Raw genomic sequence first — 23,002 nt, 5'->3', positions numbered from 1 at the left:
GGAGGACGCTGCTCCAAGCCGGAAGTGGAGGACAAAGACACGGAAGCCAATGCCCGGACGTCACTGCCAGATGCCGGAAACGCCGAACTGCTGGCGACGGAACGCTGAAATTCTGCCTGCACCAAGCTGCGGATTTCTGGAACCAGTGACTTTAACAGAGAGGAAACCAACGCACCTTGTCCAGGTGCTAACAAAGAAGACGAAGTCTCCGAAGTAGAGACAGGTGCAGAAGTAACAGTAGCGCTAGGCGCCGCAAAAGAAGCAGAAGTAGTAACAGCGCTAGGCGCCGAAATTGGTACAGCCAACAAAGTGTTACGCTCTTGGTCTGTAACAAGTAACGTTGCTTTGGAAGAGGAAGACTTAGCCTTAATTTTCCCGTTGGGGTCCGACTTGCCACGGCGCTTGTCTGAATCAGACATGTTGACAACAACACGTGGCAACGCGAAAAAAATTTACTGAAACATAAGTCTAAACGACTGGAAAATTCAGTAAACACACGCACTAATGCGTTAACAAAATACTATAGCTAAACTTGCCCCACAAGCAGAGGCACGGAGAGCTACAAACAAAGTCACACGAGCTAGAAAACTAACTCACACAACAAAATGGCGACACGCAAGACACTGACACAAACGTCAACAACACGTGGCAAAGCCAAAAAGATTTACTGAAACGTAAGTCAAAACGACTGAAAACACAGTAAACACACACGCTTACGCGTCAACAAAATACTAAAGCTACACTTGCCCAAACAGAAAGAGGGCACGCAGAGCTACTAGCAAAGTCACACGAGTTAGCTAACTAACTCACACAACAAAATGGCGAAACACGCAAGTCACTGACACACAAGTCCGTAAAAAACGGACAACGTACAGTAACGAAACAGCGCAAACAACCAACAACAAACGGGAACGAGCTCACCAAACTGTAGGCAAGGCGAGCAGACAAGCTGGGTAACGTGGCCGGCGGGTGTCACTCAAACACACAAGGTCAGCCACAGAGCGTCAAAAAGTGAACCGTCCTCTCCGAGGTGAAAAAGGCGTATGATAATAGGCACGTGTTCCTAGAGGAAGTGACGTGGCATACACCCGTATGGGAGGTAACTCCCGGTGTACTGGCCCATTACCAAAGCTACTTTCACTTTCGTTTTGGTGATGGGGTTGCTTCCCTTTAAATTCTTTAGCCGGGTAAGCGTTTTTCAGTGATAAGCATCTCAGGTGACTCAATGCTAATGTGATTCGGAGTAAGAATATGATATTAAATACAGAAAAAATCACAAATGGTCCATATTAGGAGCCTGGGCGCCTAATATGGACCAGAGAAGCGGCCTTCGCGAATCACTGTAAAAATCCCCCTATACTTCAAAATAACATGATACAACTTAGTGTACAAGTCAGACTAATCAAAATATGCTTTAGATTTATCTGTTTCGGGTTGATGAGAGCATTATTTGAAGCACACCAGGAAACTAAAGAAGCTTATCAAAAACAGAGTGAAAATAAGTGAAATTATCAACTTCCACGAAAAGAAGACATTTTGTTATATTTTTTTTAAATCTCGAGGGCTAGTTATAGGTTATTTCCAGCAAGCTTCTTAATAAATGAATGAAAATAGCCTTTAGCTTTTATTTTCTTCGATTTGTTGAAGGTGGTCCATATTAGGGGACTCGCACATACTTTGAGATTTTGCTATTATTTTTTGTTTGCAGTAGAAACTCAACACTGGTAAAATTTAACAAATACAGCCTTAGCTGTATATAGCCATTTGTGTGTGATAAAAGCCTTGGCTGTGGACAGAAACGAGTCCGTTTTAGGCGGCAAATTTAGAGTGAACGCTGCCAAAAGTGAAAAAAAGAGAAAAAGCCTAACGGTTTTGAGATTTGTGTTTCTGCAACTGTTTTGACATGTGCAAGTTATCCAGAGAGGGTGAATACAGCGACTAAAACTTTTTCGAGCGCTCTAGCGCCGTTAGTTTGTCAGAACAGGAGGTGGTCCATATTAGGAGCCGGTCCATATTAGGAGCCCTTCCCCTACTACTTCATGTACTCACAAAGACTGACACAGCGTCTGTAGCAGTAGTGAAGACACTCACAAGTAATCAGACAGACCGAAACACAGATACAGATCGACACACAAATACAAACTGACGGACATGAACACACACACACCATGGGAGAAACAAATGCTTTGGGACACGAAAAACGCCGACTGGTAGTGTAAATTTTATCACGTGAAGACATTAGTTCGGGTTGTAGCGAATACATTTATTGCGTCTTATGACAGAGCGAGCATGACACAGGGTGACAGGCAAACCATCGATCATTTTAAGTGCACGTGGATCTGGTAAGGCGAGAGTTGTGCAGTGTTGAGAAAGGGTGTGCATGGGACGGGGTGGGGTTGTGGAGGGAGCTGATATAAATGTTGTAAGTAATAAATGTTGTTTTTGCATCTGTTTTGGTCAAGTTTTGACTTTGTTTTTCAGATTGACCTGGAATCGAGACGATGGTGGTGGCGTGTGACGGTGTGTGTGTGCTTCTTGTCTCAGTGTTTTCGGAACCTTCTTCTCTTACCATGAGTTTTAAACAGGGAGACCGATATGAAAACTTAGATATAACACAAAATTTAATCGGCCCTGAATAGCCGAAAAGGGACATGAAAAATCAATGAAAGATGGGGTGGAAAAATTAGGAGGACAAAATGGAACGGAAGAATAGGGGGGGGGGGTGGATGGATGGGACAGAAGAATAGGTGGGGGGGGGGGGGGGGACCTTTTGATTATTCCAGAACGTTCCCCGGGGGACTTTTTAGAAGGAGGACGGAGCGAGACTTTACACGTGCACACCTCATGTCGCTTGTAGCATCATAGTGTGATTCACTGTCTGATTCAAAGTTACAATCAATTGCCCGTTTGGCTGGTTTGTGATCCTACTTTCGTCTCTTTCTTTCTTTTATTGTTCCCCTACTTGTTTTGTTTTTTAAAGACGCTTGATAACGTGTCCAGCATTGGACAGTATCAGTCACAGGCCATAAATCCAGACCGAGAACTTTTCTTTGAGCGGGGAAGGGAACAAAAGAGAAGAAGCCTTGAGAAAGTTTGGTCTTTAATCTTGCAGTTCTCATCAATCAAGCATTCGCGTTCTCCATACGTCATTTTTCAACTGTGAAAATACCAACTGCCAAAATTAGATGCTTCTTTTTGTTTGTAACTGGATGTCGACTCACGGACTGTCGCTCGTCTGGTAACGTATTGTAGGACCAAGGCAGGCTCTCTTAAAATGTCAAGGGAGAGAATTAATGAGGCAAGGGAGAGAAGGCTTGACCCACATCGAGGAACACGTATATAAATACGGGAGGAGACACACACCTCACGATTGTTCTCTCGGCAGGTGTGGACCAAACGACATACAAAGTTCTCCTCGGTACAACCTTGTGGACTTGTCAGGGTGTTTTGTCTGTCCTACCTCGCTGGTCATTTGGATTTGGACTTTTCTACCTGGGAACTCACCTGTAAGTTTGAAAATGTCAGAGAGAGAGAGAGAGAGAGAGAGAGAGAGAGAGAGAGAGAGAGAGAGAGAGAGAGAGAGAGAGAGAGAGAGAGAGAAGAGCGTATGTGTGTGTTTGTTTGTGTTTATCAAATTACTTTTCAATTCAGGTGCTGTGGAAATCTTGCGAAATAACAATTAACATGGAATTTCTGATGCAGAGATATTTTTTCATCTTGTAATCTAGTAGTGGTTTCCATAAATCAGAAAGTCAGCTGAGAATGTCGTTGATGATATACACAAATTATTATACATGTAGGCCTATACATTTTTGTTCTTCTGTGCGCAACAATGAGACAGCCGTCGAACGCAAAATAAATAAATCAGTAAAGGGCCGCCGCCTTCAATAAATAAAACTACAGCGTCAAAACAAAAGATGTTCTAACAGTGTTTGCGTTTACCGAAAATGTTCGGTATTGTGCAGTTTTTTAATGTGAAAATACCGTAAAAGAAATCATTGACCGGTCAGTCTTACCGGTTTTGATTGCATCTGATGCTGAGATGTTCATATCAAAGTAAAGCTGGTGCTTTGCTATATTACACCTTATTTGGGCTGGTTGCCACAATTAGATGACCAGGTTTTGTTGCTTTTTGCATTTAGTCAAGTTTTGAATAAATTGTGTAACATAGACTGGGAATCGAGACGAGGGTGGTGGTGTATGTATGTACTAGATGAATACCCGCTTCGGGTACGGCTTCGCCGGGAAGAAGTAGAGCCGGGTGTACGACGGCTTCGCCGGCGCACCGTACAAAGGAAGGAAGATAAACGCGCAAAACACTGGAGAAGATAAGGAAGAGTTACTGGGAATGGATGTACAGAAAAACCAAAATCGGTTCAGCGCTGCGCGCTGAGAGCACGCACGTGTTCAAAATTTTCCACGATTGTGTCCGGGGTCTACTTGAATATGCCCACCAAATTTGAAGCAGATCCATCGAGAACTTTGGCCGTGAATCGTGAACACACAGACAGACAGACAGACACACACAAGCCGTAAATAGATATAGATAGAAGATAGATAGATAGAAGATGTATGTATGCATGTATGTACACTCTTCAAAAAAAGTTAAGGATCGGTTGAAAAAACGGATCTAATTATAAAAAAATTGCCAAAAAATTAAACATCGACATAATGTGTGTGTGTATAAAGCAATTCCGGGAAAACTACTAGACCGATCTTCATGAAACTTCACATGAGTGTTCCTGGGTATGATATCCCCAGACATTGTCTTTGTCATTTTTTTACATTTAGTCAAGTTATGACTAAATGTTTTAACATCGAGGGGGGAATCGAGACGAGGGTCGTGGTGTGTGTGTGTGTGTGTGTGTGTGTGTGTGTGTGTGTGTGTGCGTGCGTGCGTGCGTGTGTGTAGAGCGATTCAGACCAAACTACTGGACCGATCTTTATGAAATTTTCCATGAGAGTTCCTGGGATTGATATCCCCGAACGTTTGTTTTTGTTTTTTTGATAAATGTCTTTGATGACGTCATATCCGGCTTTTCGTGAAAGTTGAGGCGGCACTGTCACGCTCTCATTTTTCAACCAAATTGGTTGAAATTTTCGTCAAGTAGTCTTCGACGAAGCCCGGACTTCGGTATTGCATTTCAGCTTGGTGGCTTAAAAATTAATTAATGACTTTGGTCATTAAAAATCTGAAAATTGTAAAAAAAAAATAAATTATAAAACGATCCAAATTTACGTTTATCTTATTCTCCATCATTTTCTGATTCCAAAAACATATAAATATGTTATATTTAGATTAAAAACAAGCTCTGAAAATTAAAAATATAAAAATTATTATAAAAATTAAATTGTCGAAATCAATTTAAAAATACTTTCATCTTATTCCCTGTCGGTTCCTGATTCCAAAAACATATAGATATGATATGTTTGGATTAAAAACACGCTCAGGAAGTTAAAACGAAGAGAGGTACAGAAAAGCGTGCTATCCTTCTCAGCGCAACTACTAAACCGCTCTTCTTGTCAATTTCACTGCCTTTGCCATGAGCGGTGGACTGACGATGCTACGAGTATACGGTCTTGCTGAAAAATTGCATTGCGTTCCGTTTCATTCTGTGAGTTCGACAGCTACTTGACTAAATGTTGTATTTTCGCCTTACGCGACTTGTTTATATATGTCTTTGATGACGTCATATTCGGCTTTTTGTGAAAGTTGAGGCGGCACTGTCACACCCTCATTTTTCAACCACATTGATTGAAATTTTGGTCAAGCAATCTTTGAACAAGTCCGGAAATTGGTATTGCATTTCAGCTTGGAAGCTTTAACATTAGTTAATTACTTTGCTCATTAAAGTTGTCATTAAACTCAAATTTCAAAAGCAGATTGCATTGTATTCCTCATCTTCTCCTGGATTTAAATATATATAGATATGTCATGTTTACTCTAAAAATGTGCTCAGCAGAATGAAATAAAATTGGTTCAGTAAGTACTACGGTCGCATGTTTCGAGCATGACCCGTCTCGGTCTTCGGGTATGGTTAGCCGAGACTATCTGAATGTAGTCTCGGCAAATGGCTGGTTTGTGGTGTTGATCTTGACTAAATGTTTTTATATCGCTTCACGCGACTTGTGTTTTTTAATGTACAGGCCCGCGTGTTTCCAAGTCCGCGGGAGTATGATTCCTGGGGAAATATGTAAAAAGAAACGTTTTTCCACACGAACCAAAGTCCTACCCTTAAATGTAGGCTTAGGACTTTCTGTTTTAGTTAAAATAGTTCGCTCAAAGTCCAGGAAAAACTGTCCGGCTGTGGACTATCGTAGGATTTTACCTTATACACCGGTTTTTGAAAAACCTAAGCAAGATCACTGTCTAAACTGAAATTCGCATTGAAGTCCGTAGTTTCGTAGAGCTATGAGTGTACTGCTGGTAGCGGCGATGGCTCATCTGTCACGACAAAGAGAGCGAGGTTCAGGGGGCCGTTGGACGTGAGCCAGGTCAGTGCAGGTCATCTCGTGACAAACCACTGTGACAGTGAGTGATGACGTGACACCGGCCTGACGTTGTTGCTCTTCCAGAAAACAGTTAGGTATAGGCGCTTTTGTAGCCAAAATTAGCATGCCGATGATCAACGACGACGACGACAAAAACAATAACAGCAAAAAGAACAAGGCAACAAAATACTATACTCTCAAAATGTAGACTACTCGTGTTTAGAGTGTTTAAGTGGAAGTGGTTACTGGTTGTCATGGTTTTGACAATGATTTACACGGAACATATACTCTCTTGTGAACACGACGTCGCTGTGCGTTTGGCTGCAGGAAAGTTCTGGGGGGTGGGGGGGGGGGGGGGGGGGACTCTATCCACCTAGGCTGTTGTAGTAAGAATTGGTTCTTGAAGAATGCGAAATTAGTTTGCACGCTAAAGGCACAGTCCTTCTCGTGTAAACGATTTGGGTCACCATCTCAGCCTACCCAGACGTCTACATGGTTTTACGACAACCCTTCCACTTCAGTAGACATGTTCCGAAAATCAACCGCCTGCCTTCTTCCTGTTCAGAGCAGGACAGTTTTGTCGAATTAATTTAGGGGGTTTGACACATGTATGCGTTACAAAGTGTATTCTAAAAAAGAAAGTCTTGCTTTGCGAAAAATGCGGTCAACTGTAGATTGGTGGTGCGTGTAGGCCTACAAGTGGAAGTGTGTTCATCTGGGCCTTAGCACATCTGTCACTGTGTTCATATGGGCCTTAGCACATCTGTCACTGTGTTCATCTCGGCCTTAGCACATCTGTCACTGTGTTCATCTCGGCCTTAGGACATCTGTCACTGTGTTCATCTCGGCCTTAGCACATCTGTCACTGTGTTCATCTCGGCCTTAGCACATCTGTCACTGTGTTCATCTCGGCCTTAGCACATCTGTCACTGTGTTTATCTCGGCCTTAGCACATCTATCACTGGGTTCATCTCGTCCTTAGCACATCTGTCACTGTGTTCATCTCGGCCTTAGCACATCTGTCACTGTGTTCATCTCGGCCTTAGCACATCTGTCACTGTGTTCATCTCGGCCTTAGCACATCTGTCACTGTGTTCATCTCGGCCTTAGCACATCTGTCACTGTGTTCATCTCGGCCTTAGCACATCTGTCACTGTGTTCATCTCGGCCTTAGCACATCTGTCACTGTGTTCATCTCGGCCTTAGCACATCTGTCACTGTGTTCATCTCGGCCTTAGCACATCTGTCACTGTGTTCATCTCGGCCTTAGCACATCTGTCACTGTGTTCATCTCGGCCTTAGCACATCTGTCACTGTGTTCATCTCGGCCTTAGCACATCTGTCACTGTGTTCATCTCGGCCTTAGCACATCTGCACTGTGTTCATCTCGGCCTTAGCACATCTGTCACTGGGTTTCGTGACTGTTTTGGGTGGGAAGGAAGGTGTCTTGCAGTGCAAGAAAGTCTTACATCACAACAAACTGAAAGGTTGATGTTTGTTTTTTTTCTGGTTTTTTTTTCTCTCTTCCGAACATGTTGTAAGGGGAATAGACGAACATGTTGTAAGGGGAATAGACGAACATGTTGTAAGGGGAATAGACGAACATGTTGTAAGGGGAATAGACGAACATGTTGTAAGGGGAATAGACGAACATGTTGTAAGGGGAATCAGACGAACATGGTGTAAGGGGAATAGACGAACATGTTGTAAGGGGAATCAGACGAACATGTAAGGGGAATCAGACGAACATGTTGTAAGGGGAATAGACGAACATGTAAGGGGAATCAGACGAACATGTTGTAAGGGGAATAGACGAACATGTTGTAAGGGGAATAGACGAACATGTTGTAAGGGGAATAGACGAACATGTTGTAAGGGGAATCAGACGAACATGTTGTAAGGGGAATCAGACGAACATGTTGTAAGGGGAATAGACGAACATGTTGTAAGGGGAATCAGACGAACATGTTGTAAGGGGAATAGACGAACATGTTGTAAGGGGAATAGACGAACATGTTAAGGGGAATCAGACGAACATGTAAGGGGAATCAGACGAACATGTTATAAGGGGAATAGACGAACATGTTGTAAGGGGAATCAGACGAACATGTTGTAAGGGGAATAGACGAACATGTTGTAAGGGGAATAGACGAACACATGATGAGGGGAATAGACGAAGATGTTGTAAGGGGAATAGACGAACAGCGGAAATAACTCTGTCGGGTTTGTATAGGTTGTGAAAAAGTGAATACTCTTGATTTTATTGAGACAAAGTTTCCACACGTGCGTCCTTGTCCACGTGTTTCAGACACACCCCTCGCTAGTGACCGGCTTATAATGTCACGTTGAAAAGTTTGCCTGAACAAAAGTATTCACTCTTTCACAACCCATACAAACCCGACATGTGATAAGCACGTCAAGTTGTGGAAAACATTCCCTCTCTTCCCCACCCCCACCCCCGCCTCCCGGCTTCCCGGCCCTCCTCCCTAGCACCAGCACCAGTTTACAGTCTTGCACATGAGCAACTGTCAACGTTAGCATGTTATTTTGAAATATTATATCCTTGAAATTTAAAGTCTCAAACATGAAGTCACTTTATGTGCTACTGTTGGAGGCGTTGAGGGTTTCTATCCGTTCGTGAGATAAAGCTATAAGTCTCAGTGAGAGGGAAGACACATGACAGATACATCACATGGATTATGTCACGCGTCATCGTCTGAACCGAAAAGAAGAAATTTATCTCGCTGTGTTTTTAGCCAGAAAACTCGTGATACATGCCTAGTTATTTCTTCTTGTGTTTATTTCTTCTTCTTTTTTTCAGTCACTGATTTTTGTTTAATGTAACGAAATTAGGTTTGGTAGAAGTTTGAAAAGATGTTAGGGGAGGCACCCGATGTTCCCCCAGGTCTATGTTCCCCCAGGTCTATGTTCCCCCAGATCTACTGAATATGTTACGTCATATGTCATGTCATGTCATGTATCATGTCATGTCATATGACATGGTAAATGACATTTCTGTCCTGTGGGAACTTCGAAATTTCTAGAAATCTGAAATGGAGCGGCAACTCCGAGTCTGTGAGGGGTGTGTAGGCCTACTTGGGTGTGTACTTTTCCCGCCAACAATGTCTCCAAACTGCCCGTCATTTCCCAAAACTGAGCCAAAAAGCGGTAGGCCTACAGGGCGCCTACAGAAGTTACTGCATTCTGTTGCAATACACAACGGATCTATTCTTTTATTCAGCCTCTCTCTTGGCCTGTTTGTTGGTAGCTAGCCTACTGACAAAGCTTGGGTTTTCAGTGCCGGGAAGGAGCTGACTACTCTTTCTGTCAGTACACTACAGAGAGCCTTACTTATAGAGAAATTCAGGTCAGTATATAAGGGCTAGAAGCCCAAGACAGTCAATCTGAAGCTAGGCACTTCCACTTATTGCCAAGCAAGCAGATTTCTCTGTTCAAAATGGATGAAGCGCATCTTGTAAGAGGTGACAGAGGGGGGAATATTTTGATTTTCAGAAGCTTCCGTTTTCATAAACACCATAACAGAGGTGATAATTACTCATTAGCGCTGCTCGAACAAGAATTGTAGAGCAAAGTTGACTACCAATATTGTCGAATTGGCGGACGGTGTGGAAAACATCCGAGTTTTACGGGCTGAACGACACGTGACAAGACACGTGTGGATATAGCTCAGTTGGTAGCGCGCTGGATTTGTATTCAGTTGGCCGCTGTCAGCGTGAGTTCGATCCCAGGTTCGGCGGAAATTTATTTCAGAGTCAACTTTGTGTGCAGACTCTCTTCGGTGTCCGAACTCTCCCCCCGTGTACACTACATTGGGTGTGCACGTTAAAGATCCCACGATTGACAAAAGGGTCTTTCCTGGCAAAATTGCTTAGGCACAGTTAATAATTGTCTACCTATACCCGTGTGACTTGGAATAATAGGCCGTGAAAGGTAAATATGCGCCGAAATGGCTGCAATCTACTGGCCTTATATAAAATTCCATCTCACACGGCATCATTGCAGAGCGCCTAGAACTGTACCCACGGAATATGCGCGATATAAGCTTCATTGATTGATTGATTGATTGACATGACATGACACATGGTATGACTGGGGGAACATAGACCTGGGGGAACATAGACCTGGGGGGAACATAGACATGCTCCCGATGTTAGATCTCATCAGTGGTTACTTGGTTATCATTTACAGAAGTTTGAATTTTCCTTGGATGGAGTTAGAGAGAGTTGGAGAGAGAGAGGGAGAGACTGAGAGAGGGAGAGAGAGAGAGAGAGCGGGACAAAGACAGAGACAGAGAGAAAGACAGACAGACAGGAAGACAAAGAGAGGCAGAGCTAACCCTAATGTCACCGTGCACTTTGTCTTGTGTTGCAGGTGAAGAACCAACATGGCTGTCACAGTCCTCATGTCCATTGCCGTGCTGGCCACTGCATGCCTTGCGCGAGGTACGCTACTTACTCTACACGGGTGTGCAGGGATTTTATTTGCAAAATGTGTCAAAATGGCCATTCAAGTTGGGCAACGTTCGGAAGATTAAGGCAGTTCTTGATCACCGCTCCTTCCACTGTAAAAACACCGCAAATCAAACAAACAAACAAACAAAATTTTTTGGATGAAATGACAGCAAGGTATTTGGGGAACACCACACGGAGGTTTTCGGGGAACGACATCCCTGTTTACAACACTGAGATTCTCAATGCATGCTTTCATTTGTAGTTCTTTTACTGGGGCTACAGACACTGAGCTACACGTCTCCGGTATGCCTTACATTGGGATGATGATGATGATGATGATGATGATGATGGAAAGATGATGATGATGATGATGATGATGATGACGACAATACTGACCACCACCACGATGACAATGACACTAATGATGACTACTATTGGCAGAGTTCAACTGCACGGTGGACGAGAGCCTGTGCACGGGGAACGGGGCTCAGGCCATTGTGGTGGCAGGACAACGTATGTGCTGCCCGCCCACCGCCACGTTTAGCCTCAACAACGACTGCAAGTGTGTGGTGCCCGACACCAAAGGTAATTAAGCTACCGTTGTAGCTCTGTTTAAAAGGCCTAAAATCGAATAAATGTCTGGAACGTATCTTGAGCATGCATACAGGAAAATGATTGCTGCCAAAGTTTCATTTGAGAATGACTATTGGCGGAAATGTGCTAATTATTTAAACACATGAGAGAAAAATGGAACGTGCAGGCTGTTTTCCAGGGACATCACCGAGTGCGTCTCAAAACACGCATGACAGCAATCATCCGAAAAATTTCAATTGTGTTTACACGACTAGCAAATTGACACAATTGGGCACTCTTAAATAAAACTTTGGCAGTATTTGTATCAATCATGTTTTGTGTGCATGCAAAAATAGTAAAACAAAACCTATTCTGGTTAGATATTTGCTTTGGTTTTCTCCTCATATGTCAAAGTTGCCAAGTTATGCCTATTCTGATTTTTTGTAATTGGTACCTACAGTTTTTGTCAGGTCGATTTTGGTACAGTACCCTTATTTGGTGTAACTCGGAGAAATCTGAGACCCGAAAAGTGTGCCAGACAGCCAAGTTGAGTGCCTTTAATGTCATAGAAAGTTTGAATGAAATGACACGGGAATGAATGTTTAAGATGGGGTACAAAAATTGGTGCAATAACATTTTGGCCGGAAACTGGGTAACGAATGTCACGTGCATCATTGAATGGTTGCAGAGGAGCCGTGCAGGGAGGGAGTACCCCAGTGCCGACAGGCGACCAGTTTCAGCACAGACTCTCAGGGCATCCTGCGGTGCTGCCTGCCTGGCTTGGCCCTCAACATGGTCAGCAAGAGCGTCGTCAACGGAATGCTGATGGACGTGTGCACGTGCAGATCAGTCGGCAACGGCGGCTTCATGACCTCTTTCATGGGTATGGGCCACAACGGCCCTGTCATGGCCGCCAGCTTTCCCGCCATGGCTCCTCGCCCTGTCCCTGTTCCCAGCACGAACTCCACTGGTGAGTTTCTGTTTGTGGGCAGAGTGAAGTTTACAGTGGAAAGCGCTTATTGTGAATTCGCTTGTTGCAAAATGTCGATTGGTTCAAGCATGTGTTATTTACTTTTTGCTGTATACAATATCCGTGTTTCACACAAAAACAGCATATAGAACGATAACAAGCAAAGTATGTTTACGTTGAATGTTCAACCCTTTTCCAGGCATTTCACAGTCGCAGTGCTTCAAATAATGAACATTTGACAGATTGGTTTTAAGCTTATACATGTTTAAAATTGTTGATCTGTTGCTAAATGCGGAAGGAACTCTATCCACCTAGGCTGTTATAGTGATAAAACAAGTGTCCTTCCTGACAGACATACGCTCGGAGTGGCAGAGGATCAGCAACGACTGGAGGAACTGGGGACAAAACTTCGGCCAAGGATTCCGAACTTGGGGCCACAACTTCGGACAGAGCATGCGCGGCACCGGCCTTAACCTTGCTCGCAGCCTGAGCGGCGTCCTTCAAAACACCTTGGCCAACACCATGGTGCCCCTGCAGCGCGCTTTCACTCACACCATCGGCAATGCTTTTTCTGCCATTCCCGGAGCCTTCCCCAACCAACCAACCAACCCTAGGGTATTAATGCCGTAGTGTTGGACACTTCGTGTCAAAGTGGGAACGATGATAATGCAGTGTCATATTATACTCAATGACAAAAGCATAGAGATTTTATGCGGTAATTTAACTTACCTAAAGAACAAAAAAGGACTATATTGTGACTCATTTTTATTCAAATTACTTTACTCAATTTACTGTTTCAATTCCTCCATGCACTTATTCAAGTCCATGTGAACATTAACATAAGTTAAACTTGTGTGTTCTTGTTTTGTTACAACTCCTATCATTAGAACTTGTGTTGATATGACTTTTTTTCACTGTTTAAACTAAAAAGAAGATTGATTAATCGACCAATTTCTAAAATAAAGTTAAGTCTATCGATATGGGAATTGTATTGTTGTGTAGTGTGTGCGTGCGGGAGTCAACGGTTTGCACTGTAAACCATGGTGCCTTACCATACATGGGGACCGAAACTTACATCACTTGCTGACTGTTAATACAACCTATAAATGTTGATGAACATGGAATAAATTAATAACACTGGCTAGGGGCTGTTTTCTTTATTTGTTTGTACACTTGAAGAAAAGCATGCGACTGTCTCTCTATGTGTCAGTATGTGTGTGTGCGCGTGTTCATTTGAGTCTGTCTGTCTGCTTGTGTCATGGTTTATGTCTCTGTGTCAATCATCATCTTCGTTATCATTATTTTCATCATCATCTGCCATTTCAATTTATGAACAGGATTTGGATTTGCAACTTGCTTTCAAAGAGGGGCTTACAACAAAACTGAACACTATATGCATCTGGAATGTGAATGCATGCAGACTGCCCAGAGTGGTGTCATACTGTAATAAACCAAATCTGTTCAAAGTCCACACTTGCCTAGCCTTGTCCAAAGCAGAAATAACAACTTGAAACAGGTGGCCCCTCTGCCTCCACTTACGAAACAGGTGTATTTTCATAAATGTTGTTTAGGACAAAAATGGTTGCAACAGAATGGGTTCTGCAATGTGTTGAAATAAAAGTCAAAATCAACCTAACTGGTTTTGTAGTTTATGATGAAAAATAAGACTCTGCTAACTTTATATAGTTTTTAGTCAATCAATCAATCAATGACGCTTATATCGCGCATACTCCGTGGGTACAGTTCTAGGCGCTCTGCAGTGATGCCGTGTGAGATGAAATTTTATACGGCCAGTAGATTGCAGCCATTTCAGCGCATATTTACCTTTCACGGCCTATTATTCCAAGTCACACGGGTATAGGTAGACAATTATTAACTGTGCCTAAGCAATTTTGCCAGGAAAGACCCTTTTGTCAATCGTGGGATCTTTAACGTGCACACCCAATGTAGTGTACACGGGGGGAGGGTTCGGACACCGAAGAGAGTCTGCACACAAAGTTGACTCTGACTCTTTTAGTCAAAGACATGCATGTAAATCTATTTAGATACAAACGCTGAACATATGATACATCCATGCATAGTCAGACGTGTGCTCACACACATACAAAACAAATACATACACAAACACACGATCTCTGAAGTTCATTATATTTTATTAAAACCAAGAGCATGCTTTTTCAAGAAGATATTGCTGCTTAAAACCAAATCAGTGATGAAAAGGTCACAAAGACATGTCCATCTTTTTGCATTTTAGGTGTGTTGCCAAGGGTGACTGTTGTACACAGTTACTTCAATCTGTCACAAACAACATTCTACAACACACAAACAACAAGACAACAGGATATAAGCCATCTGACAGACAATAGAGGAACAAACAACATTCAAATACCCAAATAAAACCTGACAAATTTACATAAGGAACCATTTTTCTGTTACATGCCAGTATAATCGTTCATACACTAGGGGAGGGGGGGGGGGGGGGGGGAGGCTACGGCCTTTAAATTCACAAGCTAAAATGCCACAGACACACTTGTAAACAAGATGAAGACTCTTGTCGATATCTTTTCATGATAGGGTTTATGAAAGTGAAACATCGTGAAGATCAGATCACACACACACACACACACACACACACACATATAGTGAGCATTAAAACATGAACTGGTTCAGAACTGATAACTGACAAGAGTAAGAAAGAGATATTTTAACAAAATAATGAATGCAAGAATAAGATCCATAAAGACAGAATGATCACCCACTGGAAAATGTGATGAAAGCTGATGAGCTATGGAAACCAAGAATTGTTCACTCTGTGCATGGTGTGCAAATCGCAATGAGAAATTGACTGTCAAACAGAACGGCAAACAAACAAACAAACAAACACGTTACAAGGAACCCAGAAAGGGCAAATAAAACATGAATGCTTGTGACGTAGTAAAGTGTGATACAAATTTTTTATCTAAAGCAATTAAACTTCATTGATCTCTAACACAAAATGTCTGCCCCCTTAACCAGACAAATACAGATCTAAAAGATGTCCATCTCATCAGGTGCGTCAAGATCTCTGTATTCGATGATGGGCCTGGGGTCACTGCGTCGTCTGAAGACAGAAAAACAACAACACTATGAGCTGGTCTTTCTTCTGCTTTTTCAGCCTTGTTAGAGCAGTTCTACTTTTAGGAACATGGGAGGTAAGTGCTCCAGTTTCTAAACAGCATCAACATTACATTTTGCTCATACTGCTTAATTTTAAGTTCTACACTCAAACCCTGGGCTCCCTAGAAGAAACACTTTTGAAAAGGGGAAGGTTTTACTTTGTGTGGTAATTCCAACACATTTTTTTCTGCACGCATATAAAAAGATCAAGGCATTACTTTAAAATGAAGTAATTAATGAGACTGAGAATAAGTAAATGGCAACAAGTTGCACAAGACTCACCCATAACCTCTCCCGCCTCGCCTTGAGGTGAAATCTCTGGTGTCTCGCCCCCCATAGCTGGGCGCTCCGAATGACGGCATGCTACCTGGAAGGGCAGACAGACACTCGTCAGCAACAGATACAGACACAAGGATAAAGAAAAGTCAACTTCTGTACATTTAGGTATCCAATATGAGCAGTCTCAGTAAATCTTGCCTCTACTTTCCAAGTTCTCTGCATAGTAAAAGAGAGTTCAACTGTACCAGGTAAGTATGAAACACTAGTTTCATTACGAGATCAAACAGAAAGATTTCACATGTGATTGGAGTTTTTTGTGCCGTCAGAACTCTTTTCTCGCACGATTCCAAAGATAACTGATGCCCGCAAAACAAAACCATCTTCCAATCAAGTTTCAAATCAATAACTACTGCCTACAAAACGACAATGTGCTGTTGTACCATTTTAGTCAGAACATCTTTAGCCAGCATCAGGCCACAGTTGCTGCAAGACAAAGGCAATAGACGAGTTCCACAAATAGCTGTCAGGTTTGATGGATTGTGAAAGAGTGAACACCCTTGCTTTAACTAGGACAAACATAAAAGGGGCCAATCACTAGCGAGGGGTGTGTCTGAAACACGTTGTCAAAGAATAAGCAAGGGTATTCACTCTTTCACAACCAATACAAATCCTGGAGTGTATGGAAAACATCTGAACATTGCCCATCATCTCACAATTCCTGTGACAGCTATTCCATAAGGACAAGCTGCACTCACCTCCATACATCATGGGGGGGTTCCTGCCCCCAAAGCCCCCCATCATGCCCCCCGGGGGCTGGGCGGGGGTGGCAGCGGTCATGGCGGAGGGGGCGGTGTACTGCGGGGTTTCTCTCTGCGGCGGGGGTCGGTTACCTGGGTGCTCAGGCAGTGACGGTCGCTTGGGGTACATCAGGTAGTTGTTGAAGAAAGCCACCTGTAATGCATGGTATTGCTTAAACATGGCAAAATAAACAACATCCACTGATGATAAGGCATTCTCTCCCACCTACTCTTTTATGAATTCTGTCACTCACACAATTCTAAACTGAAAGATGATAACGACTGAGAGAAAATGCAAATACCTGCATGAAGAAAACAGAGGATGTGAGGACACATGTGCACATACATACATACACACACACACAAACAGACACACACATACATGCACACAGACAGACACATGTGCACCCTTGCACACCCAGACACCCATGCACAAAAGAGCAGGACAGAGGATGAGAAGACCCTGGTAGTTTGCTCTGCTTCATCCAGCGTGAAAGACAAGAGACAGACAGACAGACAGAGCATAGCAGTACAGACACCGCCCCCCTCCTCACCTCTTTCTTGACCTCCTCCACCTTCTCCCCGTGTTTGTTGAAGACGTGTTTGCGCACAAAGTCTGGCCCCTTGAACTTCTTGCCGCTGAGCGGACACAGCCACTTGTCCTTGGCCAGCTCCTGTGTGTTGGCCTGAACAAACTTCTCCACCTCTGTGAGACGGGTTAAGGGGCATGCTCACTTGGGCTGGAGATACTCATCTCATTGCACGTCTTTTTTTCACAACCAGTTTGATTAACTTCCATGCCTTGGTATTCATAACAACCAAAGTTTTCTTTCAAACGATGCTCGTTGGATTACGCTTGATGGATGAGCTCACAATGAGCATGACAGTGTTTTACAATATCTTTTGATCAGCTTATATGCGAGTGGAAATGAATACTAGTTTAGACCTATGAACTATCAACTTTCTCTAACTAGACCCATGCATTGTTTGTCCTCTAACTAGACCCCCCCTTCTTTGTAACTTCACAATTCAAAATGAAACAAAGAAGACTTTCTTTCTTTATTTGGTGTTTAACGTCGTTTTCAACCACGAAGGGTTATATCGCGACGGGGAAAGGGGGAAGATGGGATAGAGCCACTTGTCAATTGTTTCTTGTTCACAAAAGCACTAATCAAAAATTTGCTCCAGGGGCTTGCAACGTAGTACAATATATTACCTTACTGGGAGAATGCAAGTTTCCAGTACAAAGGACTTAACATTTCTTACATACTGCTTGACTAAAATCTTGACAAAAATTGACTATATTCTATACAAGAAACACTTAACAAGGGTAAAAGGAGAAACAGAATCCGTTAGTCGCCTCTTACGACATGCTGGGGAGCATCAGGTAAATTCTTCCCCCTAACCCGCGGGGGGTACAAAGAAGACTACATAAAGAAATATTCAGAGCAGTACACCGAAAGTGATATCAGCATGTACAGTTTCACCAATGTAGAATCACAAAACACTCATTTCCACTTAGTCCATTTTGCCCTAGTTAGGAATGATACAAATGGCGGCATATGCGCGCGCATATGAAAGACGGACCCGGTATTGGTCGGTCAGGGATACCAGTATCGGTATGGATCACTCTTTTTTAGAGTAGTCTCCCTTGTTACCAAGGGGACGCGTACAGCGTTATTAGCACTGAACTAGGGTTAATTGCTATATGTGAGTTGGGTAAAGATATGTAATTTAATAAAGATTCTAAAGCTGCCGCTGCCTTTGTTTCTTGTTGTTTCTTGTCTCCAGAACCCATTGGTTTCATTCTTTGTTTTATTCTCGGCCCAATCTTTTACAAATAAAAACTATTCACATTCAAGGCATATCCACAGTAAAATGTAGAAGGTTCCTTAAAACTCAGATTCTTTTACAGTCAGTACTTTAAATCTTGTAAAACATCCTGATCTGTTTGAAACAAAGAAAAAAATGGCTGCGAGTGCAAAGAGGTCAAGGATATATCTCTGGGTTCTTCTTGCCCAGCTTGACGGCCTCCTCCTCTGTCAGGGAGCTGTTCACGTCCAGGAAGGGCTTCAGCTTCGACTCAAAGTTGCTCATGTACTCCGTCACTGAAACCAACACACACTGTCAACTTCCAGCAAGTTGACCGCTCTTTTCACTCTTGTACATTTAAGTTCAATGACAGAATGGCACAAGTCTGAGGTCTAAGAAGAGAATGATTTTTAAACTGATGAATGGGTTGGGACTGATTGTAGCTTTAAAACTGTAAAAGTACTAGGATAACATCAACTACATTTGCTTTCACATAATTATCTTAAGTAAAATCCAAGATGGCAGCCCGGGCCCTTTGACAGAACTTTCATGCAGGTCATTTATATATCTAATTTTTTTTTTAATTACATGTGAGCCTTCCCCAAAACTCATTCTTGCTTGAGAAAAAGATGCTGTCATTTTGTACTCTGGCTGAGACACCCCTCCAAACATACATGATGATGCCAATGACAGGACTCACCATCACTCTGTGTGATTTTAGCGGTGGCGCCTGGCGGCATTCCCCGGGCATGCATGATGCCACAGCGGTGTGGCATCTCGTCCTCGTTAGGATACTCATTGGCGCTGTAGTAGTCCACGGAGTGTACAATACGCAGGTAGAGAATCATGCGGTCCAACACCTGCACAAAACACCACATTGTTGCTTGTCACACCCCACAGTAAGACGACATGGATGGTTCATATGATATGTCTCAACTAGGGAGGTGAGGGTATTATTAGGGACAGTCTCATTTGATTTGGGACAGTATCGCTAATACTGACTGTTTTGCTTGTCATATCCCAAAAGTATTTACAACCTTTTGCCTCTCTGCCTTGTGATATGTGAAAGCTTGTCAAAGTACCGATGGTACAGGAAAGCAAGTACATCCCAACCATTCCTTATTTTGAGCAGGGGGTTACAGGGATGAAAGGTGAGTTTTGAAAATCAACAAAAACTGGCTTTGGGCTCATACCTTTAAATACCGTTCCTTCTTGCTTGTTTTGGCAATTCAGGAAATCGGTTAGGAGTGAGGCTTTCAAATCAGGATTTTCTGATGGGAATTTTCATTCCTGGCTAGGAGTTAATTCTCATCTCATGCTTGTGTCCGGTGAGAAAAAGTGAGATCTCACCTTCAACATGTTGTCGTCTCTCTCCACAGTGATCTCATTGTTGGAGTCTTTCTTGTCGTCATCTGTCGTACCTGTCACACAAAACTCATTTCACTCTTGTATTAAAACCTCAACTTTTTAGTTCTTTGTTTTCTAATGTCTGTTGAAATTAGAATGAGATTTTAAACCAGAATGAATTCTTGATTTTATTTTCATTTGAATATCCGACATTGCTCAACACAATCTCAAATGTAATATGCTGACCATTTGTATAGGAGGAAGTAAATTACATTTTTGATAACACTCATCTTTCGATAATTCAGCAATGCATACATAGCCAAAAAAGTAACAAACAGTAAGCTTACCCAGTAGTTCCTCTTCTTCGTAACTGCCTTCTTCCACCAGGTAGTCTGTGATGTTGTGCAGGACTGGGTTCTTTGACACAAAGGTGAACACAATCTGAAACAAGTACAGGGACACATCTATATCTATATATGGCTTGTGTGTGTCTGTCTGTCTGTCTGTCTGTCTGTGTGTGTTCGCTATGCACGGCCAAAGTTCTCGATGGATCTGCTTCAAATTTGGTGGCCATGTTCAGGTAGACCCCGGACACAATCTGGTCGATGAAAATTTTCAACACGTGCTCTCAGCACTGCGCGCTGAACCGATTTTGGTTTTTATGGTTTTTCTGTACATCCATTCCCAGTAACTCTTCCTTATCTTCTCCAGTGTTTTGCGCGTTTATCTCCCTTCCTTCGTGTGGCGTCAATCGCGTACGGTGCGCCACTCACCCGACAAAGCCGGGTACCCGGCAAAGCCGGGTATTCGCCTCTACTTCTTCCCGGCAAAGCCGGTACCCGGCGAAGCGGGTAATCATCTAGTATATCATAAACCTGTTGTTGTTGCACTTACTCACTAAGTTACTGGTCCCGGGCATGAACATCCACAAACATCTGTAATTGCACCACAGCTCAACAGTGTGAAATGAGGACAGAAAACAACAACACTGCTACACTGTCTTGCTTGGTCCTAGGAAGATCCTGCTCTGTACTGATGTCTTCATCGTCTGCTTTATTACAAAATCATCACACTTCCAATCACTTTCTATTATCTTTATGAATAACATTCTCAATATTAGTCTCTCTTTTCATAAAATCCATACTCTGTTAGTTTCACATACAATTTACAAAAAGGTAGTCCCACAACCGTTTGTTGATAGGGGAGCCAGATGTTGGGGAGTTCAACTTGTCTTGGGGCCAGCTGAGTGTGGTGCCCATCTCCTCCCCCTCACCGTCTTCCCCTTCCCCAGCTCTGAATAGTGTAAGCTACCCATTTCCAGCTAGGTGGACTGGAGAGCGCTTGTAAAAATCAGGTCAGCCTTTTCGAACTCGCTACGAGAATTTTTCTTGGTCGCCATGCTTAACGTTAACAAAGACATGGTGCACTAGTGGGGATTCCCCAATTTCCGCGACCTTGACTTTAGTACTCTCGAAGTCCCTTAACTGGTGTTCAAATCAGCTCATGCATAGGGAATAGTTGGGAAGTGAACTTTGGTAGTTCCCACTTCAATGGTAAGCATTAACTTTCAAGGTTTCTCACTTCTCTTTCATGCATACGGCTCCTGGTGTGTGCGTGTTTAGTTGTAATCAGCCACCTGCATGTCCAAGGTCTTTTATTGCCACAGTGGTGCGACATAGATACCATCTCTGTGTCTTCATATAAAGCTGACCTGTGTCCGATCCGACCTGGATTTTAACCTGTGACCTCATGATCACAAGTCCAGCGCTCTACCAACAAAGATACCAGACCCCCAGTATTAACATCACCACCATCCTCCCCCTCCCTCCTCCACTCACATCTTTCTCCTCATCTTTTTTTCTTCTTGTTCTTGTAGACCTACAGCTCCCCCCCCCCCCCCCCCCCCCCCCCTCCCCCCCCCCCCCCCCCCACCATCTGTCTCCTTGTCCTTGGCGACCAACAGTCCCCCAGTATTAACATCACCACCATTCTCCTCCTCCACTCACATCTTTCTCCACTAACATCTTTCTCCTTGTCTTTCTTCAGACATGGGATTCAGAAAAAGTGATAATTAAGGGAAAAAAAAGTGGGGGTCTGGGGGCCTTCTGCGGCCCCCAGTAGGGTCCAGGGGCAACGCCCCTGGTCGGGGTCTGGGGCGAAGCCCCCAGAAGCTGAAGGTTTTTAGTATTTTAGACACACAAAAATGGCCCTGAAATGCATATTTCAGCTTCATCATAGCCCCCCCCCCCCCCCCCCCCCCCTCCCTTTCTCTTCCTTCCCATGTTTCTCAAATTAATTTTACGCTAAGACTCAAAATAAGGAGGAGAAAGAGAGAGAGAGAGAGAGAGAGAGAGAGGCGGGGATGGGGGGGGGGGGGGGGGGGGTGGTGGCGTGTGACGGTGTGGTTTCAATGTTCTTACCTTGTTGGTGCCAAACGACCCCAGTGACTGATTACACGACTGGGTTTTCAGGATAGTCAGGTGCTTGTTGCTTTTCAAGTGGCTTTTGAGGGCAGTCTTTCCATTGGAACCTTAGTTGATAACATTAACATCGTTGCACAAAGTGCACTAAGCTTTTCCCGGCAAGTTGATTTTAGCAAAAGCATCGCCAACTTTCAGTTTCACGTCTTGTGTCTTCTGGCCTTTCTCGTATTTCCAGCTCAATGATACAACTTCATCGAGCCAGTCGAATCTCCAGAGATTTTTCTTGTACTTCTGCTGGTCAATTTCCCGGGATAGAACGGTTTCGTCTCGCTTTAGCTTCCTCATCATTTTGGCAAGTGGCTCGAAGCGATGTAAAAATGGCGCTGAATCATTCTCATACGGTATGCTTTAGCTTATACTGAATCCCCGATAGCTACGTTGAAACGGTGACTGTAGGAGACAAAGACACAGAGCGCGTTCCCATACGGATCGACCAGCAACAGTCTGACCGTTTTAGGAACCAACCGTTCAAGAATAGTATGGAATGGAGCGTCGCGATCAGCGGACCGGCCGAAAAACTTGGGTCTTTACCTACATATACCCCAACATTTTCTCAGCGGATTTGCACGAATCTCAAGAATGATCCCTGGAGCCTAAAAATTTACGGAATTCCGTAATTTT

The 23,002-nt window shown here is 43.4% G+C and overlaps 2 protein-coding genes across 2 annotated transcripts in view; one reads left to right on the top strand and one right to left on the bottom strand.

Moving 5' to 3' along the window:
- The first annotated feature begins 3,348 nt into the window (after nt 1-3,348).
- Nucleotides 3,349-13,647, top strand: LOC138979832 (uncharacterized). Its single transcript, XM_070352582.1, has 5 exons — nt 3,349-3,506; nt 10,885-10,955; nt 11,406-11,549; nt 12,226-12,507; nt 12,860-13,647. Exons 2-5 carry the CDS (start codon nt 10,898-10,900, stop codon nt 13,135-13,137), a joined length of 762 nt encoding a protein of 253 aa, XP_070208683.1. The 5' UTR covers nt 3,349-3,506; nt 10,885-10,897; the 3' UTR covers nt 13,138-13,647.
- Nucleotides 13,648-14,643: 996 nt separating this feature from the next.
- Nucleotides 14,644-23,002, bottom strand: part of LOC138979831 (serrate RNA effector molecule homolog) — a 62,823-nt gene continuing 54,464 nt past the window's right edge. The window contains exons 16-23 of the mRNA XM_070352581.1: nt 20,246-20,339; nt 19,902-19,972; nt 19,252-19,411; nt 18,739-18,847; nt 17,294-17,447; nt 16,698-16,893; nt 15,946-16,030; nt 14,644-15,607 (exon numbers count right to left, since the gene is read on the bottom strand). Coding sequence (XP_070208682.1) covers nt 15,535-15,607; nt 15,946-16,030; nt 16,698-16,893; nt 17,294-17,447; nt 18,739-18,847; nt 19,252-19,411; nt 19,902-19,972; nt 20,246-20,339 — 942 coding nt within the window. The 3' untranslated portion in view covers nt 14,644-15,534. The remainder of the gene's footprint in view (nt 15,608-15,945; nt 16,031-16,697; nt 16,894-17,293; nt 17,448-18,738; nt 18,848-19,251; nt 19,412-19,901; nt 19,973-20,245; nt 20,340-23,002) is intronic.

This window comes from Littorina saxatilis, linkage group LG11 (assembly GCF_037325665.1).
Source record: "Littorina saxatilis isolate snail1 linkage group LG11, US_GU_Lsax_2.0, whole genome shotgun sequence".
NCBI lineage: Eukaryota > Metazoa > Mollusca > Gastropoda > Littorinimorpha > Littorinidae > Littorina > Littorina saxatilis.
The sequence above is the reverse complement of the archived record's forward strand: the minus strand, read 5'-3'. Positions and strand labels throughout refer to the sequence as shown.

Coding starts and splice junctions, on each gene's coding strand:
- LOC138979832 (XM_070352582.1), top strand. CDS start 10,898: ATGGCTGTCACAGTCCTCATGTCCATTGCCGTGCTGGCCACTGCATGC. Junction 11,550..12,225: donor TGTGGTGCCCGACACCAAAG/GTAATTAAGCTA, acceptor GAATGGTTGCAG/AGGAGCCGTGCAGGGAGGGA. Junction 12,508..12,859: donor TCCCAGCACGAACTCCACTG/GTGAGTTTCTGT, acceptor CCTTCCTGACAG/ACATACGCTCGGAGTGGCAG.